The sequence below is a fragment of the Leuresthes tenuis genome, unplaced genomic scaffold, assembly GCF_036924035.1.
Source record: "Leuresthes tenuis unplaced genomic scaffold, fLeuTen1.0.hap1 SCAF_7, whole genome shotgun sequence".
Classification (NCBI taxonomy): Eukaryota; Metazoa; Chordata; class Actinopteri; order Atheriniformes; family Atherinopsidae; genus Leuresthes; species Leuresthes tenuis.
Genome location: NW_027325361.1, coordinates 23,332,008 through 23,359,994, shown reverse-complemented (window position 1 = coordinate 23,359,994; position 27,987 = coordinate 23,332,008). Strand labels below are relative to the sequence as shown.

Below are 27,987 nucleotides of genomic sequence, written 5' to 3'. Positions count from 1 at the left end.
TAATTGTTTTTACATCATGGGTGTTGTCTGTTTTATGGAATAACACTTTATGAGAGCAAAAGATCGTTTATTATAGGCCAAGTGCACAGTTTAGTGGGAGACTTTGAATGGATTGGAAACTAAAAATACAATCTGCTCTCAGTTCGGTGGAATGAGATTTAAGTGACAAAATTGGAAATTGATCCCAGAGTGAACCTAGTTTCTTACAAACGGCTGAAGTGGTTGAACAATTAACTAAAAAGCTGTCAGGGTAAAATGGATGATTAACCTTAAATATACAGTGTGTCTCATTTGGAGACTTTAATGATTCACTGAGAGTTTCTGCTGTCCTTTGAGTTTTGTTTTTTCCCTCCAGAAAGTTCTTTTGGTTAACATGCTGAGTTCACAAGAGTCTGGGAGGTTTTATTTTGGCATTGCATAAGAAAATGGTTGTTAGGCCCGGTAACTTGAAGAAAAAAGAATGAGAACAATTCAACCTGTCAACAACAACAAAAAGCTTGGCCAGACACAAACTCGTGGCGGGTTGTAACCTGTGTGCAAAACCAAAATTTTAGCCCACAAGGAATGCAGCTGCTGTTCTTATCTGAAATAATAAGCAGATTTGGTCAAACATCTCTTTTCGAGATAGCTGTACTTGATGCAAGTGTTTTTGATTCTGTGCCCCAGAAATGGGGAAAAAATACTGCTCCTTTATGTGAGAATGTCTGAGACACACGCTCAGAGCTGAGTAAACCGAGGCACTCTGAGCGTCGTGTTTTCCTGTGGAGGTCGGTCTCTCCTGCATTAGCAGACCTGTCTGGCTCCTTTAGACAGCTTGAGCAAACAGGAGCACATAAACTGCAGGACCCACTTCACTGTATCCATGTAGTACAGTGCAGTGACTCCCATTTCATTACAAGAGGCCGGGTTACTTTAGGTGTGTCCTGGTTTAACCATTAAACTTTAGCCAATGAAGTCCTTCAGCTGACCTCAAATCCCTGAACACTGGGAGCTTCACCTGAGCGTTGGCAACTTCGGTTTATTTTGCTCCTTATTGTCTGGGGAAATGTTGGAAAGGATCTTCTTGCTGTTCTGTTTGCCGTCTGCTTTAGCAGCACAGCTCTGTGAACCAAGTAAGTAATCTCTTGAAATATAACTTTTAAATGAAATCATTTGTATTCACACTCAATACATATTTCATGAGAAACCACAGGTATTGTTCCTGTAGTCGCTCAGGCAGCCAGGGTGGAATGTATCTTCTAATCTCTTTGCTGGAATACACTCAGATTAGATGTATAACTGAGTTGTTTGTCTCCTAACAACTGGTTTAATTATATATCAACACTGATAGTAAAACACATGCGAGTCAATAGCCAAACTAAAACAGCTGATTTGACATTATGGTGGCTTCACTTAACAGTACTTAGATTTGGATTTATTAGAAATGGAATGGACACAATACTGCTACATTGTTTAAGGCAACATGTGTTGACATAAATTCATGGCATGTAGAGAATACTCAATATGTTTCCTCCTCTAGATGCTCCAAATGCCAACAAAGTTCGAATAAGCATCAAAACTGCTCTCGGAGATCAAGCTGTACGTACCTAATCTAATATACCTCAAAGTCTTGATAGAAATCTTTCAATAAATCTCTGACAACTTGAAAGCACTCATGACACAGCGCCTGGCAAAGGTATTGTCCTCCATCAGCATTTTCCTGTTTTGCTGTCTTATAACCTGGAATTAATCACATATTCTTGGGGATTTTGTACAAAACTGATCAACACGACATATCTAGCAATTTGAAGGTGCAGAATATATGTGACTGTGAAACAAACATGAAATGAAAGAAATACAGAAAAACTGTATAAGTTACATTAGTACCCCCCCCGTCAATTCTGTGAAGGCTGAAATAACGTTTTCCTCAAGAATTTGCCTGTAATTAACACCATTCATCATGCTTTATGTAAGAAATGATTTATACGGGTGTTGGAGCAACATATTCTTCAGGAAAGACGTCTTTTCCACAGATGGCCTTACTTATGTCAGGAATACAATGACAAGGTCTGTCATTGTGGCTATATTACCACAGTGAAACATGCATGTAACCCAATGAACCCACTGGAACATTACAAATGTTAAAGGACCTGCTGAGCTGTTCAGCATCTTAAGTCAGAAATGATTTCATTTTCAAAACTCAAGTGATTCGTCTCCTCGGTTCTCAAAATTTTGTGTTACATGTTACAAAACAGTGTAAAACATGACGGTCCCAACTTTTTTTTAAACAGATGCTGCTGGCATCAAAATCACTTTCATATAGTTATTTACATCACCTCACAACTTTTTTTTTATGGTCTACAATTCTCTGTAAGTGCATGTGTCCCCTTTTTTAATGAGGACAAAGTCTCATAATCTGAAAAACCTTCAATGTTTTTCATGCAAAACAGCCATGATCTGATGTTGTTGGTATTGCAGTATGACTGGAATGAAAACGAAAGGTTCCTTTTTCAAGCAACTCTGGCTTTTGCCATGAGGACTCACATCAAAGGACAGGAATTCAAGTAAGTAATCTGTTACAGGTTCTTTTTTCTTTCTTCTTGTCTTTTGTTTACCACTATGAGATCTGTGAGTCATGGTTTATGAGAATGACATGGTATTTATTGTCTTGCGGAACAGTGTGTCAAACATCATCATGTGTAATGAGACTCCGAGAGTGTCCTTTTGGTTTGTGGTAACATCGCCGCAGGACACGTCCCGCCTTGTTGATAAAAGAGAGGTGGAGGAGGCTGTGAGGTAATCAAATAATCACATGATTCAGATAAACTACATATTGAAAATATCAAATATTTACAATATATTATCTCTCCAGACAGGCTGGCGGTCACATGATATTAAATTTTCCATATGATTCCATATTAATTAACAACCTTAAATTCCCCAAGTATAATGTTATTCTTTTGTTAAGTGTATGGTGTGAAAATAGTAAATAACTAATATGAATTTTAAGGGAAAAAATAAATAAATGACACAACACAAATATAATATCTCGATGCAGATACTGTAAAAAATTCAACTTGGATTTAAACATATATTTCTTGTAAACTCTCAATTTTGTCTAACTGAGAGAAAATATCGGATAAGGGTGTTTGGGCTAATTAGCATTAGCCACTGATAAGACTAGCTGTAGAAGCAGAACTGCAGGGAATGCTAAACCCAGTGGAGAAGCCTGTTTTTTAAAAAAAAAAAATTAAAATCTACACAGAGGGAGAATCTGAATATGAGAGTGTTGGTTTGCTAACAGAAGTATCAATTAGCAACAATAAGCTCATGCCAAACCTAGGCAAATGCCTGTTCTTTTAATTCTGTTTTAAACTTGCCGTTGCTATCTAGAAAATATCAATGTAAATATATTTGGCAAACAAACTCACAAGAGACTGTGCGTACCTATAAATGTGCTATTAACTTAACATTAGCTAAATTTAGCCACTGTCACATATTTAGCCACAGCTAATTCTAGAACGAGTAGACTAGCATTTGCAGCTAGTTTTATGGTAATTTATTGTACTGGATACAAAAACACGAGAAATTTGGACAATAAAAGTGTATATAAGTGTAAAAAAAATGTCACTTCAAAATGACATATTCCTCTTAGAGATGTAGTTGGATTTACAACCAATAAAATACACAACAAATCATTCAGTAGGCTGTGGCCTTTCTTGTGGGATTTACAGGCAGCTAAAACAAGCAAATTAGATGAATGTTGAATTAGACTGATGTTCATTTGCCTGTCTGCCTTTCCAGCCTAAAGCAGACCAGTTGCTCTGTTCCTCTGTAGGTCAGTCAGCTGTGGCATTGTGTAGAGAAAGAATAAGAAAACTGTTTTCACTTTGTAGCCCTGAACCACACGAATGTTTGCAGTGGTCAAAGGATTTGTCAATGCAGGTGAAGGGTGAACGCCACTTGTATTGGCACAAAGTCATGATTGCTTTCTGCTCTCAGTCGTTGAGTTAGAACAAAAGAAAGAACTATTTCATTTCCCACACCACTTCTGGGAAACTAAATATTTTTGCCTTCTGGTAAAAAACACATCTATAGTAGAGACATTAATTCATTTATCACAATACATCTGTACTGGTCACAAGTGGTGATACATATGGTCATATGGCACGGTGAAAAAAATCCAAAAAGGTTTACCTAATAACTTACAAAATGTGTTTTTGTGCCATTTTTTCCTTTGACAAGAAGACTTAATAATCTCCATAAGGAAGCACTGATGAAAAAGTTGCCAGGAAATAATTTTGGGTTGTACCTGAAAGTGCAACCCCTGACCAGAATAAGCTCATTCTAAACTAGATAATTGTAATCATCAGTGACATAGTGTCACACCATTTTGTGCAGCAAAGTGTGACATATAAAAGACACATGGTGGCCAGCAAATAGTGATATTCCTATAGCAGTGTGGTAAACTGTGTTGAAAATATAACTGCCTAAAAGAAGGAGGCAACCACTGTTTACAGTTTCATTTAGAATCCAACCTTCTTCTTCACTTAACAGAAAGTCCAGGTATCGCATCAACAGTGCCTTTCTGCTCTCTGATGAAACTCTGGAGTTCGTCAGCATTCTTCCCACTCTGGCAGCGCCCATCTACCCCGGCACCCCTCCATGGCTCATCGTGTTTGGGGTGGTGATAAGTCTGATCGGTGCCGGCATCGTCATTCTGCTTGTGACCACTGTGATCCAAAGGAGAAGGTGAGCTGACGATCCTGGATGTTCTTAGATTCATCATTGTGAAGACATGACAACCAAGCTTGATTCGCCTTGGTTTTTATTCCAGCAAGAAGAACAAGAAAACATTCGAGGAAGACGATGAAGAGACACAGGTGAAGACGGTGGAAAATGGCTCAGCAAGTGAGGGTGTTTACAACACTATATTCCCAGATGATGATCGATTCACACAGATGTAACAAAGGCCTCTCATATAAAAAGTCTGCCATGTCAGAGATAAGATGGGGAAAATGTTATTAAGCTGCTTTATGTGGAACATCTATTTTTTTAGAAATGTGCAAAGTCATGATTTTAGTATCAAACTTCATTTTCGTGATTTCGTTTTCTTTTAGAGATGTCTTTTTAATAACTTTAATGCCTTTTATTCCTTAAATGGGTTGGTTTGGGTTGAGAGATGATGAATTAAAGATCTCTGTGTGACAGGAGTGTAGTTAGTTATATCAACAAATGTTTGATGCTTTTAGAAAGAAATCCGCTGACTCTAGTAACCATTTACAAGAAACTGAAAAAAACAAACAAACCACAAAGCGGTGTGTAAATTTCATGAAATACTGAGTCAAAACTCTAAACTTTTCTTATCTGTGCTCTATGTTGATGCAAAGTGTGAAGATAATGTCTGAAAAGGAGTGTGGTCGGTTTAAAATTCATGTTACATTAACTCTATACCACCCCCTGCAGGCCATCTGGGGTAAAGAACCTGCACTTTTACCATAGGCTTTTGTCATTTTTGTCCACATATATCATATGTATTGTTCTGAATGAAAACACATTAAAATATATTTTCCCGCTACCCATCTTGTGAACCCAGATATATTGAATGGCACTTGCCATGTGAACAAATCATCGTACGCAGAGCAGCATCTACTGGATGAGAGCAGCCTGTTATGCTAGTACTGAATCGCTTCACTTCCACAAAATCAACTGGAAGAGAAGGTTGTAACTCTAAAGGAAAGCAACCCACAGTCTCACACAGACCAACTGGCTTGCCTGGACGCATTATCATGTTGATAAAATGAGCTTGCTAGCTGCACTGATTAGAGACCTTAAATCCAGTTAGTAAAATGGCTGTTCCAGTTGGGATATTTTTGCACTTACTTTCAAACATCTCATGTGATTCGTGTCAAAGGTACATTTGTTTGGAAAGCTGCAGAGAGAAGGCGCTTTTGCCCCGACGTATGCGCTTATGGGCATTTCTTCACAGTCGAATGAATCTCTTGAGTGGAGGGAGAAAGATGTGAGGTTTTCAGAAACCGTAGAGTCGCAGTAATCGCATTAAATGGAGTACACGCACTCAAATATATAACACTGTAACAAATAACTGGAGTGAAACTAAAAAAATCACAGAACTTACAGAGAAATTCTGAAATGTCTGCCAAATGGCCCAGTGGTGCTTTAATGACACATTCAACTTCATTGTTGTTCTTAATATTTTTTTTTAACTACAGCTGTAGTTTATTAAGGCAAAATCAACCATCATGATCTGGAGTGCCTTTTATCTACAAAAAAATACAAGAAAAAGCAAAAAAAGTCCCCCTTTTTGTCTGGCCTGCCCTCCAAGATACCCTTCACATGGCCTTTGTGTTTCCAGTTAAAACTCATCAGAACGACTGATTTTCTGACACACGGAGCTCTGAGGACGGCTCTGATGCATCTCTCAGGTTTAACTTTAGGTGGCACCATTGTTCAGTCATTTGCTGCTTTCTGGGAAAACACAGACTTCCTCTACTACACTGCATTTGTTCTTAGATCTCTTTCAACGAACATAAACGCATATGCACCTTTAAAACATTCCAACGCGGTGTCATTTCACTTTTGTCCATTTTTGAACCGAAAGCTCAGACATGAGCTTTTATCTCGCCGCTTCATTCAGTCCACTGTTACATTAAACGCGATCTGTGACTTAACTTGCCATTTACAGCCCATCTTTTGTGAAACATTCCCACTACTTGCGACCTCATCTAACCCCAGCCAGGAGTGGGCTGCAGTCTGCTGCTGATATGCAGTTGGGCCATGACCAGTTAACATCTAGCCTTTTCCTCTTTACTCTGCATTTCATTCTCTCACCCAAGGAGTCCAGTTTTCCCTTCAGCACATTTTTTCTTTGATGATTTTCAGTCAAATTCTGCCGAACAGATGATTTAGGCCTAAACTTCCTTCTCTGCTGAGGAGGAGAGGGAGTTGCAATAACTGCAAAAAGCCAAATGCTTTTAACCGCATTACTGACAATAATATCCTTATTTTTACAAGTCATTCCAGCATCTATCGGAATAATAAATGCTCTTTTGGAATTACTCGCTGTCAGATTCCTGAATAACGTTTTCCTGCTGGCGTGTTCTGGGCTAATCACAGGAACAATGTCTGCACGTGTGTGTAAAGCTTTTGCTTTAGTTTGTCTCTTAAAAAAGGTGAAAAAAATCCTTCAGAACACGCTAACACATTAGGGGATTACAGATAATCTGGTGTGGGGGAATTTAAGGGGGGACATCGTGTCGTGTAAGTGCGCGTCTCAGACACTTGGTGTGGCCTTTCCAGTAAATATCCTGCTCCCAAAAAAACGAATGCAAGAACAACTGAAGCTGAGGTTGATGTTTATCTACATGTGAATGTCACCTACTGTACTTTTACAACAGTACACAAGACTTTGATAGTGACAGTCTGATTATTTTCAACTGTGAGCAGTTTTGTTTTGCTGTAAAAGTGACAAACTTGAGGGAACCATACTGTGAAGCTCCATGATAAAAATGAACACAGTCTGAGCGGCTCGGTGTACACGTGGCAGTGCGAGTCCACATCTTTTTACTATACACTTGTGTGGGTTTTTAAATTCTCCAAACATGTTCTGAATCCAGAGATTTTCCTGTGGTTACGCAACTGTTAGACTATCAATATTAAATATCACAATTCCAGTCAATATTTGATGAGGCCTATTTTCTAACAATGCTGCTTTCAGGATTTAGAATCAATATTTAAAAAAAAAAGTAAATTTTTCATAACTTTGGCTTTGAAAGCCCCAAGTGCATTATTAATATCAGTTACAAGATCAGTGTGAACAGTGACAGGTTCCATATGCATTATCTGAACACAGTGGAAGTGAAAACTATGCACTGCACTGACTGCCCCACAGGTCCTCACTGCACTGGCAGCTGTCTGGAGTCTTCATGGCAGGGAGAAAAACAAGAGGATTGTCAGACTGTCAGAGGCTCTGTCTTTTGTCACCCCTGCTGTGTTTAAGATCCATTTCTGTCAAAGACTGTTCTCCTGTCTCTAAAGTGTCTATTACTGGAGTCTAGAAATCCCATCTCTGTACTTCTTTTTCTTTGTCCTCACTTTGTTTATGAGTCTCATTGAGAGTGGCCTCTGCGGTCTCAGCTCCCTCACTCCCCTGTGCTTCCTTCTCCTTCTCCTTCTCCTTTCTCCTGTCGCGGATGATCTCCACCAGCCTCTGAAACTTCTGGTTTAGCTCGTCCATGCCTCCCTCCTCCTTCCCGTCGTCCTTCTCTGCGTCGCTCTCCAGTGAACTCAGTGACTCAGCCCTCGAATCGCGGCCCTCAAACTCATATGTCTGCAGCGAGTCGTAGGGCGGCTGCGACAGGTCAAAGGTGACCTGATCCAGACGGATATTAAGAAGCTCTTCCATCCGGAGAGGCTGCGGGTTTGTGGCTTCTGTTCTCTCAGGCTCCGCCCCTGACGCCCAGCTCTTGTTGTCGCCAAACAAGCCCCCCGGTAAGGGCAAAGACTGTGGGGTCATGTCTTTTCTCTGGAGTCTGCCCACGTTCAGTAGCTGCAGCCCCGCTGAGTACAGCCCGCTGCTGCTTGTCCCGTTCATACACGTCCCCAAGCTGTCTGGGTTCAGCGAGCCCACAATGCTGTACGTGTCTCCTTTCAGATACGCAGGAAGGTTTACGCAGCCGATTTGACTGCCATTTGAATAATTTTGCTCTGAAACAGAGGGAATGGAGGAATCAGTTTCGATGTCATCCACTGTGCAGCTGGTGGCTCCAGTGCTGAGCTGAGTCTGGGATGACCCCGGCCGACCCTCTTGCGGGTTTGATGAGAAGCTGGTGTGACTTTGGCATGAAGACTCATAGGTCAGATCTGCAGTGATGTCGGCTGCTGTCGACTCTGTTTCTGTTTGGTTTATCTGAAAAAGAAAAGAATACGCTGAGATAAATGGATGGAAGCAAAAAAGGAAAAAGTAACTGATATTCCTAAGAATAAAGACAAATAATGACTGACAGAAGTCGACCTGATTCGACAGCAACTGGTTGTTTTCTGACTCGGCTTCTCAATCTGACAGGTAGGTCAGATTTGTATGTATATAGAAGATACAGACGATGCACAGACACAGAAACCATGCTCTTGTTTTTCTTTGTAAAAGATGTAGAGGGATGTGAGTGCCTCGTTTATACAGACGTCTTGTAAAAAAGAAACTTCTTTCCAGTGCTTTACTTATCAGGTTATGAAAAAAACAACTAAAAAACACTATGTACACCCCATGCCTCAGCAGCTTGTAGAACCACCTTCAGCAGCAATAACTTAGCAATAAAACATCTCACTTTAAGTCATTGAATAACTTAAAGTTACTGTTTTGTGCGATGGAGGCATTTTGGCCCACTTTTATTTACAATGTTGCTTCAATTCATTGTTTTGGGAACATTCCTTCATGCACAGCTCTCTTAAGGTCCTTTTTCAGACATTCTGCTGTAGATTTGCTGCTGTGTTTGGGATCATTTTCCTGTTGATGAGCCAAGATTTAGACAGATGGCCTCACATTTGACTCTAGAACACTTTGGTATTCAGAGGAGTTCATGGTGGACTCAATGACTGTAAGGTGCCCAGGTCCTGTGGCTGCAGAACAAGCCCAGATCATCAGCCCTCCACCACCGTGCTGGACAGTTGGTATGAGGTGTTTGTGCTGATATGCTGTGTTTGGTTTCCTCCAAACGTGCTGCTGTGCATTATGACCAAACATCTCCACTTTGGTCTGATCTGTCCAAAGGACATTGTTCCAGAAGTGTTGTTTGTTCAGATGCAGCTTTGCAAACCTAAGTCGTGCTGCCATGTTCTTTTTAGAGAGAAGAGGCTTACTCCTGCAACCCTTCCAAACAAGCCATATTTGTTCAGTCTTTCTCTAATTGTGCTGGCATGAGCTTTAACATTAACATGCTAACTGAGGCCTGTAGGGTCTGAGCTGATGTAGATGTAGCTCTTGGGTTTTTTCTATGAATAGTGTAGTATCTGACCTTGGATTAAACTTGCCGGGACGTCCACTCCTGGCAACTGTTTTATCATTTCCCACGCAGAATGACTGACTGAAAATTCCATGTAAATTTGCTTCCCATGTTGATGAGCTTGTTCTTGCTTCTCTAAGATCACTGCTCATGTCTTTGCTCCTTGCCGTCACACACACCTGAATGCTGGCACTGAGGTTGTATCTACCTTATCTTAAGACCCGGTGAATTCTGTTCCGATTGAGCACGTAAAGCCTTGGCATTGAACGAGGATGTACATTCTGTTTCACACGACCGCATTCTTTCCCACGTGGAGACCTCGTCAAGCTTTATACGGTAATGTAGAAATAAAACATGAGCTGCAATTTTCTGAATTTAACAGAAAATATAGCAGTCAATTTCAAAGACTCTGCATCTCTCATTAATAGTGTAAAGTTTTCTGATTACAAGCACGAACACACATGTTAATGCAGTGTACAAACTGCATTAACAGTGCATTAATGATGGCTGCTGTGCTGTTGCTGAACACTGGGCAAGGCCTTTGTTTTTCATTAATTTACTCATTTCTTTTTTTATTCTACCAACTCCAGGAGTCGACAGGCCCAGCTGTCCTTCTGTTTCCGATCTCACAACAGAAAACCGTGATATAAGTTTATTCCCTTCATAGACAGGATGAGAGTCTGAGTTTAACAATAGTTGAACCTGCGCTCCTCCCTTGCTGTTGTTTTTATTGCCATGTCTAATAACTTCTGCTGCACACAGTGCTTTAATATGCAAATTATTCATTAGGGGGGGTGTCTACAGCCCTTCATGTCTAACATCTGAGAGGAAATAGGTTGTGAATGATTGAGATGATCAAAAGAGAACCATGCATAGGAACAGCTCCTTAGAAATCTGACATGAGAATATCCATGCACATTTGCACCTTTGTGTTTCATTTGGCAATCTGCACAGCAGTATGCATTTTAGCCCCTGATGCTCAAGTCTGAATACTTGACATTTTTTAATTCTATATTTTGAAATTCTGTTTTACCCATTTAACTAAATCTCTCATATCTCCGTTAAAACAGTTAAAAAGTGTTACATTTCACCGAATGTCTTCGGTTTTGACCTGCTGCCAACTGAACTACTTTCAGTGTAGCTTTTTGACCGTTGGGCGAAATCCTTTCTTACTGAATTTGTGGGAAAAGAAAAAAATAACTTAAGTTTAGAAAGTCACATAAATGTACATTTATTTACATTCATGTGACTTAGTTTGACTGTAGTGCTAAAAAGCTGTTAATGTGCAGCAAACTTAACACGCATATTAAATATAAAGCAACTTTGTTTTATTTTGACAGTGTTTTCTGACCTTGGTCTGGTCCTCATTCTCTTTTGCACCAGCTGCGTCTGCTTCACTGCTGTCATTTCTGTCTGTAATTGTTTTCTTCGCCAGCATATGTTCTGCTTCGAAACTACCGAGGCTCATCTCAGGAGAGTGCAGCAGAGGCTCAAAGGTGCTCTGGTTTGGCATGAAGAGGGAATTGCCAAAATGACCTCCTGTTAGCCCTTGGGTCAGCTGAGTTAGCTGAAGGCCTGCCTCGAGTGGCCCGGCTGGATAATCTCTGAGAACAGGCAGTGTGTTGATGCCGTAGCAGAGACGTCCGTACAGCGGAGCGGAGCCCGGCCGCTGCTGGGGGCCCAGGCTGGGGCGCGGGTGACGGCTCCAGCTGTACGTCCTGGCTCTGGGCGGATTCTGTTGGGTGTACCATCTGTGCCAAGAGATAAAAGTCAGAAAAGCACACGGTCGCACACAGCCATGAGCCACCATGACAAGGATAAACTTTGTTTTTCTTTTTTTTTTATCTTTTGGAAGAGCTCACATGTTTCCGTTGTTGTGCATGTGCTGGATTCTGTGCATGCTCTGCAGCGCTGTTATGTCAAAAGCTGCGGTGTCGGCTTCCCCTCCCCCCTCATCATCGTAGGATATGATGTTTTCCCTGACATCATCCTCCTCAAAGGGTGAGTGGGAGTCTCCTTTCTGATGCCGCAATGACAGCGAGAGTGCACACACCACTAAAGGGCAAAAAACAGACACATGAGAACACACTCCTCGAATGTACAGAAGCAACCTGACAAAACGGCTCAGTATCTTTCAAAAAGTCACCAGAAAACATCTTTATAGTATTTCAGAGACTTCAGAGAAATGACCAAACCTACCCAGCAGAGTGGTGACACAAGCCAGCATGGCCAGTAATGTGACCAAACTGAATATGAGAGACGGGGAGGCAGACGGCACTGGCAGACAAACTGTGTGTCTCTCCCATCTCCTGTCTCTCGGTCGGCCCCTGTCCTCAGTCTGCATGCCTCCTTGCAGACACGGGCAAATGGTCACAGTGACCGTGCCAGTGTTGGTCAGACCTGAGGCCCCATCACGCAGCACGACTGGCACATAGAGGGTGAGCAAAGATGAAGAGAAGCCAGAGAGCGGCTCCAAGGCTGACTGGAGCACCAGGCTAGCTGTCACACCTGATAATGTGACAAACACACACACACACACACACGAAGAATGTTCATAACGCAGCAGTCATGCATCAGTTTGGATGGTGGCAAGTGTCTGATTTCTGCATGACATGAAGAAAAAAAAACAGAGCCTACCCCCAGTTTCCCTGACGGTGAGGTTGAGAGTAGAGCTGGACTCTGGGGAGATACTGAAGTGGACCGGGGTGTCCTGTCCCTCTTGGTCCCTGTCGATGGCTCGAAGAACCTGAACTACCTGTGGAACATCAAGATGGTTGAGGTTACAAATTCTGTTAATACATCTACCTGAAGTAGATTTCACTAAGAGATGCGAATTTCCACAAGAGACGAATGCAAAAAAATTTCCAGCAGCAGCTGCTTTAATTCAGAGCAGAAACATCTGAAACTGCTGAGTGTTGCATTTGAGTGTGTTTTCTTTTTAAAAATAAATCAAGTGTCTTAATACTGTCATAAAAATCATTACCATAAAAGCAACCTGCGGATGAAACACGGGGCGGCTTGAATTGTGAGGGGGTCACCGGAAACACAGACTGCTAATAACCGTGATTAATTAAAAAAATGCGCTGGATTAAATGAAATCACATTATTACGTTACAAAAAGCATTAACAACCAAAACCTAGTAAAACGTATTGCATAAATTCACCAAAACTGTCCATATTAGAAGGAAAAATGAATAAATAAAGCAAAATATTACCGCCTGTTAGCCTAAGACCGTTGAGGTAATTTTGTCTATACTTTATTGTAAAAATGGAGGAAGACAAGTAGAAATTATTCCAGTTTGCAGACAGAGGCTTTAGCAGGAGCCTGAGACTACAATATCAGGCAAAAACAAAACAAGAACAGACCTGACCGGGGGCACTGGAGTCACATACTGATGTTGTGTACTGTCTGTCCAACTCCGGAGCATTGTCATTCTGGTCTAGTGTCTCTATGGCAACCACGATCCTTGACACAAGATTTGGGTTGTCTGAGGAAAGAAGAAACCAACACTAATATTGAAATGATCACAGAATAAAAAATAAAAAATCTTTTTTCACTCTAGTCCACTCAGTGAAATGTGAGTTTCTTCAGCCGTGAAGCGCACAGTGCAGAGGTGATGTCATACCCCTTTGTGTGGCGATGACTGTGATGTTGTGCCACTGCTCCTCCTCACGGTCCAGTTCCATCACTGTGCTGATAAAACCCGTGTTGGAGGCGATGCGGAACAAAGCCTCGGGGTCTGACTGGGGATCAATGGAGTACCTAAGATACGGAAATAGGCACTATCAAGAATTGAAAGGAAAAAGAAAGCAAGAAGCACTGACCGAGAGAGTGAGCTGCTAAATGAGTGAGTGATGGTGTAATAAAAACCTGATATTGGTGCTTTGTCCTGTGTCTGGGTCCACAGCATGGACCCGACCAACAGAGCAGATGGGGGGGCAGTTCTCAGACACATCCAGATGGTACAAACTCTGGGAGAATCGCGGTGGCTCATCAGCATTAAGGACCATGACCCGGACTGTTGCCTGGTCCTTAAAGGGTCCTTTCCTTATGTATCGGGCATCTACGAGTGGGTTGACAACTTCCACAGAGAAAGTATACGAATTGCGGGTTTCGTAATCCAGAAGCTGTTGGGTGAAGAATGAAGCATTCGCAATCAGTAGACTACACTTTACCGAAGGCCTCTCATATATGATTAATATGTTTATGTGGTCTATTTCTGACCACATACTGTAGAGTACTTCATAATTCATTTAAAGTCCTTTTCCCACTTTTATTTATCTCTATATAGTTCACATCCTCCATTTGGGACTTTCTTTTATATCTGACTCTGATAGATTTCTAAGTAACTAATCACCAGCTTCTCCTCATTGTTCACTCTTAATTTAATACTTCACAGCACAATAATTATCTTTGAATGCCCAGTGTTATTAAAACCCTTAAATGTAAAAAGACAGCTTCACACTGGCTGCTTTTAACCTCCTCACTTCAAATGAGCTGCTGTTTTTTTTTTTTTAACTGCTGATTTCTAGCTCATAATTGCTCATGAATAGTTCATTTTAGAGATGGTCTCAAACTATCAGCGACAGAGGGTGTCTGAAGCGTTTTAAGGCCTAAAAAAATGTGTTCTTCGAAGCGTAAACACCCACATATCCCTTTAGAGGTTCTTCACAATTACTGTGTGTCTGTTCCTGCATCTCGTCCCTCACCTTGTTAAGCACAATGACAGCCTCTTTGTCTCTTCCAGTTACATTGAATATTTCAGCCTCCTCGGCGTCCAGGATGGTAAACTCCAGCTGTGCATTTTCTCCCAGGTCAGGATCGGTGGCGGTGACACGGCCCACCTCCACACCTGGTGCAGCCAGCTCCGACACAGAGAACGACCACGCACCTGCAGGGAGGAAAACAATGAATGTAGCAGTTTGAGCACTGGCACTGAATGCTGATGAGGACGGTGTTTGGCTCGATTCTGAGTCAAAACAAAGCTGCTATTTACGTAACGGACGCAGCTGCACTCTGAAAAATATTTCATGATGGGGTTTAAAGCATTGTTCAATTTTTTTAATATCTGCTTGAATATGCTACACGATTACATAAACATTTCCAATAAGAATTTCCTGTAATGGAAAGATATAATCTATAATCTTTAATTCGGAACTGTATGATCAAATCATGTGTAGTTATTGTTTTAAATCCATTTGCTCATAAAACCCTATGTATTTTGTCCACGTTCTCATGTTTAAACTGAAAAAAGTCATGGGTTTTGAAGTCTTTTTGGCTTTCTGGTGAGACAAACAAGAATAATTTAAAAATGTCAGCCTCCATGAAGGCGGAGATGTGGGCAGTGCTCCCTCCGGTGAAGAAATGTCTACATTACCTGGCTTCTTGGATTAGGTCGAGAAATGGCCTAAATTAGTCTAAATCAGTTTACGGTGCAATGAAATGTCTTAAGCTCAGTTGAACATCTGGGTGCCTCAGGGCAGAAAAAGATTCTTAGAAAAAAAAAGGCTGCTTTATGTTTTTGATTTCATTTATTCATTTTTATTCTTTCCTCATTCTGTTAAAACATGCTTAAAATGCCGATCCATGGCAAACCCAATGTCAACTGATAGCTGCTTTAGAACCACAACGTTTGATTTGGACTGTAGTTAAAGATGGTTGAACATGCTGAATATATATCGTCCCTCTAAATTTAAAGCATAGGGATGTCCTTTAAATGTCTTGTCATCTATTAGTTAGAAAGCACAATCCGCCTACAGCCTGATATTTTAGACAGTCCTTGTCCAAATTAGATCAAAACAGCACAAAGAAGAATGCTTTATACAGGTTTTTCATATAATAATGTCCAAAATGTCCAGTCTTGTTATGCACATTTCTGGGCCTGAGACTGCCCTAGATGACATATCTGATTAATCATGGTCTCCATGTCATGTACCCTATTCACTTTAGCCATCTTGTGAATTCCTCTCCCACAAAACCTCTACTAGTGGGTGTGATGAGATCACTTCTTTGGTTAAGACCAATTATCTACAAACGAATAAAACTGTTTTTAATTCACTATAGTCAGAAGATATCAGCCCGCGTGCTAGCATAGCCACTACATGTTAGCATATTAATATTGTTATTTAGCTCAAAGCAAAACTGCATTCAGAGCTGCTAACATGACTAACAACACTAATATGCATCGACAAAATTACCATTGAGAAAATATTTGTGTCATGAAACAGATGATTAATCAGTAGTTTTATTTGGCTGACTGGCTTTATTCAGCAACAGCAGCAAACACTAGATAGCTCAAACTACTGAAATGTGAAGTTACCAGCCTTATGCCAGACAATTGTTGGGTTCTGGAAACCTGGGCACAGAGACACACAGCAATCACACATGCATTAATTCAGCCTTGCAGAGTTAATATGTTCTACTGTTATTGTTTAGCTTGGATTAAAGTCCGTCCCCTTTGCAGGCATGAAGGAGCAGCCAGTGATCTGTGGCAGGTTACGTCGTGCACTTGGAATACAACGATGAGTTCCGCTTGATGTAACGCAGCACAGCAACATACAGCAAATCCAGAAAAATGATTCTGGTTTCATCAAATCAGCCTGCCTCCTCCACATAAAGAAAATTCACAAATCCCACCCCTCGGTTTCAAAGAGCATAGCAAATGAGCCGTTTGCTTAACTGTGGCATTATTGTCAAACTGAAAATAATGGCCTGCAGTGATGTGGGGAGAGAGGGAAGATACAGTCAGATATTGGTAAATAAATAACCCTGCCGACATTTGGAATTATAATATTGCTTCTATAAAACTGTGTATTGCAGCACAATATATCAACATACAGAGATGGAGCTTTAAAGGCAAAGATGAATGGCAGTAAGCAGAGACTGTCTGAAGGAAAAAGTAGAAAATACGAGGGAACAGAGAAGAGCTAGTATATAAAGAAATGCAGGGTATGTCTGAAAGTGTTAGACACATTTTGCAGTGATTTTGCTGTCTATTGAAGCTGAAAGCACTGAACTATAAGATGAAATATTAATAGCACGGAACAGGGAAAAGCTTGGATAAGAAAAAGAGGACATGATCTTTCACTCTTCTACCTCGAGATGCAGTCCATTTGAGGTGCAGGGACCACCCGGGAATGCTTATATGAATGTTGATGCCAGTGCTTTTTGCAAAGGTCATGTTATTTCAACTGATGTTATAAACAACGACAATTCAGAAAATGAAAGAGGAAAAGTGGACTGTTTAGCTACTTTCAAGCTTATGTCTTATGTTGAAACTGTCAAGACAACTTGTACCAAAAGTAGGCAAAACATATCAGTATGCTGTCACGAGTTCCAATGTAAGATATTCAATCACTTTAATCTTCTTACACTCACATTTTCTACAGCTACAGGGATTGAAAGCAGACATCAGCTAGGTGGGGATCTGATAAGATAATACTTACTCCTTCTGAAGTGAGGAGGGTTGTCGTTGACATCGCTCAGTTTCACAGTGACTGTTGTAGTCCCTGATAAGCCGCCCAGATGCCCCCCCATGTCTTTGGCCTGGAGGACAACCAGATATTCATCCTGCGTCTCCCTGTCCATGTTTGGTACTGCTGTCCGCAGGACGCCTGGTGGAGAGGAGAGCGGAGCGTACAGCAAAAATCACAACAGCTACAGATTTCACAGTGACACAGCGTCCCTCCTCATTACCATCAAAGCGAGTCATACATTTTAGAGTTAGGATTTTTTGTAAAAACCTGACTTCAGGCCACCTTTGTTTCTAAACACATCAAATAAAAGTCAAGTTGTTGCAAGAGAAGATGTAGCGGAAAAGGGTGAAACATGCTGAATGATATGAAAGAGCTGGGATTAACAACACAAAGTGTAATCACTGGCTGGAGAGACATTCTTAAGAAATTTAAATAAAAAATGAAATGGGATGTGTGGTACATGTGAGGATATGAACAGACCTGTCTCAGGGTCCACAGAGAAAAAGTCCTGGCCCTGTATTATCCCATACACCAGTCGGGCACTGTTTCCATATGTTGGATCATCAGCATCTACAGCTGTGACTTGGATTATGGATGTGCCTGTGAAACAGAAGGAGTGATGTGAGCGAAAAGTCACATAATCTTTTCAAATGAAAATCATTAACTGTCATTACGACCTAAATGTATACTTTGAATATCATATACTTGTATAATTAGTTATAGTGTTGTATAATTGTCCTCCTTGAACCTTTTTGGACAATATGATCATTTCAAATCCATATGGAGGACATGAACAGACAACTGGAATCTTGATTTTACAACAGAAATAGGTTACGATAACAGGGCCCATTAGCCACAGTACCTGAAAGCTGACACAGTCAGTTTGTTTGTCAGTCCATCATTTTAATTCTGACTGAAATATCTCCACAATTTTCGGATGGTTTGTCAATCAAACGTGAGGGTGTCCAGTAGATTAATTCCAATCTCCTTGGCGATCTGAAGACTTTTCATATAGCGCCTCCATCATTGTCAGTTAGTGACAAGTATCTACATGACAAACGATATTTTCACTGTGAAATCCTCACCTATACTTTGTGTTTACTGTAAAAGGGCTGATCAGCATACTAACTGGATAAAATCAATATGCCAGCATATTACTTAAAAATTTGCATGTTAATGTGGTCTTCGCCCATGTTATTCTGGTAAATGTAGCCTCGCTTTGCCTCTTTTGCAGGTTTTTTACACCGTAGACCATAACATACTGACGAAACTGTTCTGTCTAAGATGATCAACAAGAGACAGCATTCACTTCTTGCTTGACACACAGAACTGTGGAATCCCTCAAGGCGCCATCATGGAGCCCCGTCTATTCTCTTTGAACATCATGGCCCTTCGTTAAATCTGAAGACATTTCACTGAACTGTTCAGCTGTCTTAATGACAATAAAGGCTGACGATTAAATGAAAAGACTAAAATATTAACATCTGGCCAAACTCACTCCATCAGCAGTCTCATCTATAAGCCTAGTCATCAGTAACAGTGTGTATGATACAGTGAAAATCTTGGTGTTTTCCTGGATTTTAATTTTAACTTCAACACTGAAAAGCAGTTTATAAACAGCCAAATAAAAGCATTCTTTTTTCTAATCTCACAAGGACCAGGAAACACGTATCCATGTTTTTAAATCTATTACAAAATGCAGCTGCCAGACTGCTCCACTTCTGGTTCCACTGCACTGGTTTCCAGTGAGACATAGCATCGATTTTAAGATGTTATTTGTTCCTACAGCCCCTTGGTGGTTTAGCTTCGCAGAACACTCCTGATATATTAATCCCTTCTTTGCCCCGCCATGTTACTTAGGTCATCATCACAGATTCTACTCCCAGTCTGTCACTCACATCTTAAAATCAAAGGTGACTTGTCAGTCGCTGCTGCCAGACTCTGGTACAGACTTCCAATTCATAATTCATCTTGCTCCACCGCTGGTAAAATTAAATCAGATTTAAAGACCAATCTTTTTATCTCTTGCTTTTCTTTATGGTTGCTTGATTTATTTCTTGATGAAAATGAAAAGCACTTTGGGGCTGCTTCTACTCTTTTTAATGATACTGTATAAGAAGATGACTTGACTAAATGTTGTTACTTGGATTCATTGGAATCAAGCAACACACATTCAAGCTGAGCAAAGTCGCTGCTCTCCATGACGAACAACACCGCTGACATACCTATGTTGGCCATCTCCGGCACCATGGCAACATAGGGTTCATTTGGGAAGACAGGTGGGTTGTCATTGATGTCCTGCACTCGGATGATGAACTCGGAGGAGGGCTCCAGGGCTCGGCCAGTCTCACGGTCAGTCGCTGTCGCAACTAGACGATACTGGTCTTTCTCCTCTCGATCCAGAGACTTGGTGACATGTATGTTCCCTGTGTTGCTGTCAATAACAAACACAGAACCAACTCCCTCCCCTTCCAGCATGTATTTAGTGAGCCCGTCTCCTCTGTCCATATCTGTGTGCAGCTGCAAAATCAAATACAAGCAGAGTGAATTGCACTCACACCTTTAGGCAACAGGACTTTCTGAGGTGATACAGGCATCACTTACTAATGCTCTCTTACTTGTCTGGCATGTACAGCAAACCTGAATGTGTGAAATGGGTGAGTTATGCTAAGATGGGATGTGTTTTGTGAATCTAAGAGGAATGGCACCAGGTGCGGATGATATATATGGGACCAGGCTGAGTGCTGATGCATGCAGCTAATGAACTCATTCGACCAAATATGCCATCGGGGGATTGTTGAGGGCAAATCACATCAAGGCAGAAAGTGGCCCCGCAAATGCCATGTATGTATATTCACAGATGCATTCTGATAACCCAGGCAGTATCCATCTGTAAATCTTACAGTCTCTTTCATCCATCTGCCCCTTCCATCCCCTTCTAGTACATCCATCTGCCCGACTCTGCCTCTACCTTTTAAACCACCTCTTTCTTCCCCCCTCTTTTTTCATCAAGTTACTTCGGTTACACAGATTGCCCATCTGCTCACATTCTTTATTCCTCTCTCTGTCTCTCTCCGAGTCTGCTTTCCTCTCTGGTGTAGAGTCCTGGATTGGTATTTAATAGCAGAGGGGATATTAGTGGCAGCTAGATAGGTAAAAGGTCAAATACACGGAAATAGAAAGCGAACGAGATTACTCAGCCTTCATCACACTGAGCTTTCTGACCAGGAACACTCACTTCTCTCTATCCTTAAGGCACATCTGCACATGTTCATAATCCACGAGGCTTACTAACAACCCCTGCTGAGGACCTTAGGTACTCACAAGAACTAAAGCCTCGACTTCAAGAATGCAGCTTCACCACTGTCTGTTTTTAAATTGTGATGAGCAATTACTAATGATTTTTGCAGGACATATTCATTTTCTTGCAATGAAAATTGCTGGAGCAACAAAGAGCAAGGGTACAATTATTGACACCATTTGTGTGCTATAGACAGATGTATACTTAAAAGTGACTGTGATTTACAGCATGCTGCGTCAGAAGGGCTCCAGAAATGTGAATCAATCTGTTTTAACAACAGATGTTCCCACTAGTGCAACTCTACACAGCATGCAAACAGAGGAGGAAAAAAGACGAGTCCACCGTGTGTTTGCTACATGTTGTGGAAGTTCAAGCTGGGGATTATATGAACTCATAATAGTATACCCTACAAATTGCCACATCTTTATTCATCCTGACACCCACACCTTCTCTCCCCTTTCTTCCTTAAAACCAGCTTTGATTTTGATCCCTCTCCTCACCACGAGAGCCATCTTTGTTAGAAGTCTGTGCCCTCCTCCCTCCCTTACCCGTTACCTCCCCCTCGCCTTCCACTTTCCACCCAGACCTCCTCTCCCCACTGTCTAATTGCTGGCTCAGTCCTGCTGTGCCTCATACAGCATGGAAAAACACTCTCACAGTGGGGAGAAAATGTATCCACCCCATCCAAACAAAGCGAGAAAAGGAGGAAACTCTTTAAATCCCTTTGTCCCTTGCTCTCCTTCTCTGTAATCTCAATTTTCCCCTCCTCCTCTCACTCATGAAGTACATCCACCTCCGGGTTTATATCTACTTCACACTGCGTTCACTTGCAGAGAAATTCTTGTTACTTTCGCACTGGTTAAAGCACCTGTGATTTAAACTGTTGATAGAACACCTCAAATCTTGTAATGATAAAGGGTTTGACAGGCACATCTCTCTCTATTTTTGGCAACGTGAGCTCCCTTTGAGAGAAAACTTTGTGCTACAAAGCAGGAGTACTTTACAACATGAATATCAACATCAAGGATGTGCTTGCAATCGGAATGAGCAGTCTCGTGTGACCACTGATTGCTTTAACACCCCTCCCTGACTGTATCAATAACAACTAGAGAGGGAGATTAAACATTTATGAGGTGTATACTGCACTGGTAAGAATCCAATCTAGACTGTCACTGTAAAGTATACTGCTAGCTACAAAGTGGCTGGCAGCAGTCCCTGTTAGCGTTACAGCTGATATAATCCTACTGTGACTACACAGTAGCTGCCAGCGGCTGCATTAGTGAGGAGTGGCTGACTGTGAAAAGCTACAAGTAAACCCCTGGGACTAAACGGTTCAGGTGCGCCGTGGACTAAATCATCTCAGTCACTTCTCATGTTGCGACACCGACGGCAGGAGAAGGCTGCTGGTGTGGCGGCTGGAGAAGCTCAAGTATGTGTCACACGTGTGGCTGCCGCGCAAACATCCAAATTCCATTTGTGCCGCACTCCGGAGCAAATGATGGCACACGATAGTAGAAAATGTCAGCACATGAATGACACTTTCAGAGAAACTATTATTTCATCAAAGAAAATGTAAAACATTCTCCTCATCAAACGTGTTTGCATGTTTCAAATATCCACATAAATGCTCAGTTCTTGCATTTACCCACGCTTGGTAACAGCCACCAGCTGTTTTGGGAGAAAACACATTCCAAAGGACAAACAGGAGAAAAATGACATGCGGCAGAAATTAGCTTTGCTTTCTGTTGGAACCTTCTTAGGTGTGGGTCGCAATCCCAATGAATCGGAAAATTGGACTTTGATGAAAAAATTCTGTATGACCGCCTCTATTTGCATTAATATAGATGTAAGGTAAAGCGCTGGGACAGGTAAGCAGGTACGGGGTGTAATCATATAACTATAACTATAGTAGCTGTCAGTTGTACTACCAATTTTTATGAATTTCATTTTTTCTTCTTTAGCCATCTGACAAAAGAAACATGTGAAAAATATGTGAATGAGAGCGTCTTTACTGGGAATTTGGCTGTATTGATAAACTTTACTGTTCACTGATTTTTGTAATTTTCTAAAAAAATAATAGCTAAACTAAGGGTAAAACAGTCATTTGGCCCTACATGTTAGGTAAACTGCCTTAGTGTTCAATGTTGCATTTTATTTTCCAACTGATGAGGAACAGAGTTCATACGAGTTCCCGAATCAAGTTCAACACATTATGACACACGTGAGAAAGATGTTAAATTTTCCATGTTTTCATCTTCAAACGGTAGAGAACTAGTTTCATTAAACGAATCTAGGCTGGATCATAGCTGGTTACTTGCCTCCAAAGAGCAGGCCGCTCTGTTGATGAAGGAAGATTGCAAGGCATTTTGGTAGCACTCTGAAATCAGTACTTTATTTCCTCTGAAGCCTTCCAACAGCACTATGCTGCAGCCTGGACACGCTGACACCCACTATTAAAACTCACTGCCTGTAGCATGTACTTTACTGTGGCTGTGATAACATGCAGGTGTTCTTCCCTCACACACCTGAGGGAGTTGCACTTCCTACGAAACCTCATTTCTTGTTGCAACTTACCTTTCAGAACATTTTTAACAATTTGCGCTTTTTAAAAGTGATGGAAACGAAATGAGCCATTTCAGACAGTGGTGGGGAAATGTCCCAGCAGTCCCCGCGGTAAACGACACCGATGTTGATATACCAATTCCTCCACCTCAGCCAAGCGCAGCAGACAACTTTTGGGTGATATTTCCATTTTTTTTCTCGTGTGAACTGCTTTTGTTGTGTCACGGGGCCTGTGAGCACACGAAGCAGCGTGGCAGACAGACGGAGGCCAGCTTGGTAAGTTTATCACTATAATGGCAAACATGTAAATGTATGTAGTGAATGTAATGAATGAGAGTCGGGTGTCTCTTTGTTTGTTCTGATTCAATTATTTTTTTGCATGGTTAACTTTCACCGACAAAAATGTGCTTGCAAAAAAATCTTTGTCTGCCCTCTGGAGTAAAGCACAAACATAAATTCAGACAAATAGATGCGGGTGATTCACATGCGCATGCTGACTGGTTGTGACAAAGGCTTACGCGTCCAATGAGCACAGGCTCAGGCCCTCTGTACTCCTCGATCACAAAGAACTGGTTCCACAGCCAGCTCCTGCGGCGCCGGGGGCGAGGCTCCGAGGATCGAGGCTCCGAGGATCGAGGCTCCGAGGATCGATGTTGAGTCTCTGCGACCCATTTCGAACTGCGATTCCTCTCAAGTTGAACGTCACCAGCATCCGTGTCCACATAAAGCTCAGGCTGGACAGCGGACACCTGCTCCGACCTTGGCACCAGACTGAGCCCATTAATTACACCTTCAACCTCCCGGTTAGTCAAACTGCTCCTTTTCTTACGGTTCACAGCGAGTTCAGGGCTATGTTTAGACGTTAGGGGTGTAGCAGAAGATTCAGGGCGGCTAGGCATGTCTATTTCCTTTGCTGGGTTCCTCCCAAAGTCAAAATCATTGTGTTTTCTGTCACTTAGCTGAAAAGCCACATTTGGCAAATATCTTCCATGACTCTCTGCATCCTGAGCACGGCCTCCCGGTTCTTTCATTCTCTCAGAGAAAAAGCCCATGGCCTCTGGATGAGGTAAGACTTGTTGCTTTTTGCTTGATATTACTTGAAAGTCGTCATCTTCCTCCGAAAGCCCAGCAGCCTCGGAAACGCCACTTCTTTCCCCTTGACAGAACAACAGCAAGAGAAGTGCAACGCGTGCTGCCATTGCTTTTGTTCACTGACCAGTTTGTCTCAGGGAATGGCCGAGGAATAGCTGATCAGACGTTGGTTTCTCATGACGGTTTATTACAGCGGCTCGTCGCTCAGTTTTTCTTCTCCTCTCCTCAGAATGCGTCTTCATGTCGTTTCTCGCACTTTCCACGCAGCGCACATGCTGCACAGGATCACCTAAGAGGAAACATAATTAGTGGGATGTTGACTGCATTCATTAATATGGGTAACAAGTGCTTCAGGATGCATGAGTGAAAAGATGCAAACAAGCTGACGTCTTGCTCATTATCTAGCAAAGTGGAGGTTATTTTAAGACAAGTTTCTCCATGAACGTGTCTTTGCTGTTTGGTGAACAGCTTTGTTTGCTCATCTGAGCTCTCTGCCAGCTGCTGTAAAAATAGCTGCGAGTTTTAACACAGGATGATGCAAGAAGAAAGCCCGTAAAAAGGAGAGTTACTTTGTGCTATTGAGGGTGAATCCGGTTGTTGATCACGCTCTCAGAGAGAAGTGTGGTCTTTAAAATTTTCAATTAATTTAGAACCCGAGGACCTGGCGATGAGGTGGAGCTCAGGTGCTTTACAGCGCCTTGTCACACACAATTGCCTGAACAGCAGATGATTGATGGCATCCCTAATGATGGTCTCCCTATGCCTCAGTACCCAATAGTGAAAGAAGTTCCCCTTCAGAGATTAATTAGACTCATAAATAACATAATCGATGACTTGTCCTCATTTCCCAAAAGTTTAATGATCTTCAGTTCATCAGCATTTGAGACAGATCCCGGGCCATTGATCTATGAAACTTGACGCAGTGGAAAGTGTCAGCGACAGGATACAACCGAACTGTGTGATTGCAGTTTTTTCTCCCATCCACGTCCCCTTTGCATCCATCACTCTGCCTCACTGACTTCCTGCAATGAATGGAACGTTTTCTGACATCTACTTTCACCGTCATGCACATGTGAAGGCATGCATTATCATCTCCACAGAGCACCAGAGCATGAGTCACATATGCACAGAAATGGGGTTTTCTAACAGTTTCTATCAACGCATCTTTCTTTGTTTCAACTCCAAAAAGAATTCCTACATTTTGTGCCACCCCCCCACCCCGGAAATTTGGCTAAGAGACATGAGCTATAGCGCTGCTCATACAGACAAACCTAAATCCTCTGGTCTGCTCTATCTTAATAAATGTCCAGATAAGCACGTGCTTTGATTCATTTAGAGGCAGAGATTGTGCCTATAGAAATCCAGAAGCCCTTGACGGCTCTGTACAGTCCAGTAGAATATGAGCCATGACATTCTTTGATGCATTAAAACTGATATGCTCCATATGAAAGGAAGGACAGATAAAAATGTAACCAAAGTACTTTTTTCCCCCCAGATATTGATCCGCTTAAACGAGTGGGCTTGAGACCAGACAAATGAGCAATTATTTATTATTGACCAATCAAAGTCCACCTTTACATCTATTTTTTCCTTCATTATGTAAAGTAATAACACAAGTCATCCACATGTAATGCCTCATGTTCTCCATCTGCATCTGTTTGTCGGCATCTTAAATCTTTGAAAATACAAGAAGTGGCCCTTCTATAATACTTTTGTCTTCCCCAGCTATTGTGCATTAACATAGACTGAGCTCTCGGCTTACATTTCTCTCTGCCAGCTTTGCTCCAAAGCCCACATCGCCAGCAGTACATGCCATTCACCGTTGTTTGAAGTCTTTAGAAAAGGAGTGTGTATGAAATGTGTGTGTGTGTGTGTGTGTGTAATGTAAGGCAGGGGTAGAGGATGAAAGCGTGAGGACGATTTGTTGTTGCTGGCTCAGAATGGAATGATGAGTGGTGACATAGCCCCAAATTGCAAATCGTTGTTTCAGTCTCACTTCACTCTGCATCGAGTCGCCTCACTGCAACAAGGCTGTTTCACTTTTATTAAAAATAGCCTGTGCATGTCAGGCCTTTTACATGGGGAAAAAAATGGGAGATGGAGGCATAGAAGGAGCAAAGGGTGGGTGGTGGTGGTGGGAGCACTCTGGGTGGGGGGGGCAGCGTTAGTAGCTTTAACTGCCAGGACTTGGACAGATTCTGCTCCATTTGCACATCTCTGGCTTTCTCTGCCTCCGCCGCTCCTCTTAATGCCTCCAAAGCTTCCATCCATTCTCACGGGCTCTCCCCTGCTCGTCGCACACAGGAAAATCTCTTAAGTCCATCCAAATCAGACTGGTGAGGAGAGGCCCACTGTACTCAGCACATCAGTCACCTCATTATTGTCAAGGTTTGACACTCAGACAGCTTGAGCGCATTGTGCTGAGTAAGAGTCCAGCCGTGTACTTTATTTGTCAAATGAAAATGCCTCATAATGTGTTCTGTGACAGCACACAGTAAAGGCGGAGGGCTGTTAGGTTTCTCGAAGCACGCTCATGCCTCGTTGCAGTCATCTTTGGTCTGAGTTGTACACAAACACACACACACACACACACATCTGGAAATCTTATTAGAATGAAGATACACTACACAGCCCGGAGCGTGACCTTGTCTTGTTAGAGCAAACCGGAAAAATGACCTACTTGATGCATGTTAATGTGATTAAACACACTTGGGCTAACTGTTATAATGAACGCAATGTCGCAAAAATATTGCCGTCGGCTGTTAACCGGGGTCCACTAAGGTGAGCCTCTCATTTTGGGAATCGAACATCCCAGCACGCGGCAGGTGAGCAGCCTATGGCGCGCGCAAATTAAATGAGCGCGTGCGCTCACACATATCTCGCTAAAAAAACAAGGAAAGAAAAAAAACGAGGGAAATCTCGGCAGTGTCAACCAAAATGACAGTTCTTCCCAACAGTGCCCCCTTTAACACTTTCGCTCAGCCGACCACCACTTCACCTAAACAGCTCGCACATGTCCGCGGAAGCTAAGGGGCGAAATGTTTGATTTCGCCTCATTATTTTCAAAACTGACGGGAACTCGCTGTGACAGAGAGCCCCCAAAGACGAGAAACCGAGCGGTAAAGCAGAGAGACGACGGCTGGAAACTTGTCACGTCTCTCTGTGAACTAGTAAATCACGAGGACATAAAGTCATTCATTGGAGTAGAAAAGAGCTTACTGTGTGTTTGCGGCGGTGCTCCAGTGGTCCCGAGGTGTAACGGAGCTTCCCGTCCAACGTGGGAAAGGATGCCGAGGTTCGTTTGAACTCAACGCGAGGTTTGTCCACTTAGCCCAGTCTGTCTCCCGCTGTCTGCAACTCCCTCCCTCACTGTGACTCTTTCTCTCTTCCCCTCTCTCCATTAGTCTGTTTGGACCACAGAAGGACCGATAGTCACCCTAAAAGCCTACTATTTTTGACGCATGTGACCAGTGAGTAACACGCACAGTCAGACACACACGCGCACGCACAGTGGATACCTACCCTTACAAATGAGGCTGTCTGATATTGTAATTCCGG

General features: G+C 42.1%; 2 protein-coding genes across 2 annotated transcripts; one reads left to right on the top strand and one right to left on the bottom strand.

Annotated features, from left to right (window-relative positions):
- Positions 1–815: 815 nt before the first annotated feature.
- cltrn (collectrin, amino acid transport regulator) lies at positions 816–5,515 on the top strand. Its single transcript, XM_072390022.1, has 6 exons — positions 816–1,112; positions 1,520–1,578; positions 2,458–2,543; positions 2,659–2,775; positions 4,537–4,731; positions 4,817–5,515. The coding sequence occupies exons 1-6, from the start codon at positions 1,046–1,048 to the stop codon at positions 4,944–4,946; spliced, it is 654 nt and encodes a 217-aa protein (XP_072246123.1). The 5' UTR covers positions 816–1,045; the 3' UTR covers positions 4,947–5,515.
- A 176-nt stretch (positions 5,516–5,691) lies between these two features.
- On the bottom strand, positions 5,692–27,759 carry LOC140312263 (uncharacterized). The gene is made up of 14 exons (XM_072390023.1): positions 27,649–27,759; positions 23,856–24,718; positions 19,700–19,994; positions 17,955–18,074; positions 17,445–17,612; positions 14,709–14,890; positions 13,870–14,126; positions 13,625–13,761; positions 13,365–13,486; positions 12,636–12,753; positions 12,198–12,506; positions 11,861–12,053; positions 11,350–11,749; positions 5,692–8,908 (listed from the first exon to the last, which is right to left on the bottom strand). Exons 2-14 carry the CDS (start codon positions 24,534–24,536, stop codon positions 8,054–8,056), a joined length of 3,837 nt encoding a protein of 1,278 aa, XP_072246124.1. The 5' UTR covers positions 24,537–24,718; positions 27,649–27,759; the 3' UTR covers positions 5,692–8,053.
- Between the last annotated feature and the right edge of the window lie 228 nt (positions 27,760–27,987).

Coding starts and splice junctions, on each gene's coding strand:
- cltrn (XM_072390022.1), top strand. CDS start 1,046: ATGTTGGAAAGGATCTTCTTGCTGTTCTGTTTGCCGTCTGCTTTAGCA. Junction 2,776..4,536: donor GAGGTGGAGGAGGCTGTGAG/GTAATCAAATAA, acceptor TTCACTTAACAG/AAAGTCCAGGTATCGCATCA. Junction 4,732..4,816: donor ACTGTGATCCAAAGGAGAAG/GTGAGCTGACGA, acceptor TTTTTATTCCAG/CAAGAAGAACAAGAAAACAT.
- LOC140312263 (XM_072390023.1), bottom strand. CDS start 24,536: ATGGCAGCACGCGTTGCACTTCTCTTGCTGTTGTTCTGTCAAGGGGAA. Junction 19,995..23,855: donor AGCCTGTGCTCATTGGACGC/GTAAGCCTTTGT, acceptor TTGATTTTGCAG/CTGCACACAGATATGGACAG. Junction 8,909..11,349: donor AGAATGAGGACCAGACCAAG/GTCAGAAAACAC, acceptor TTTCTTTTTCAG/ATAAACCAAACAGAAACAGA.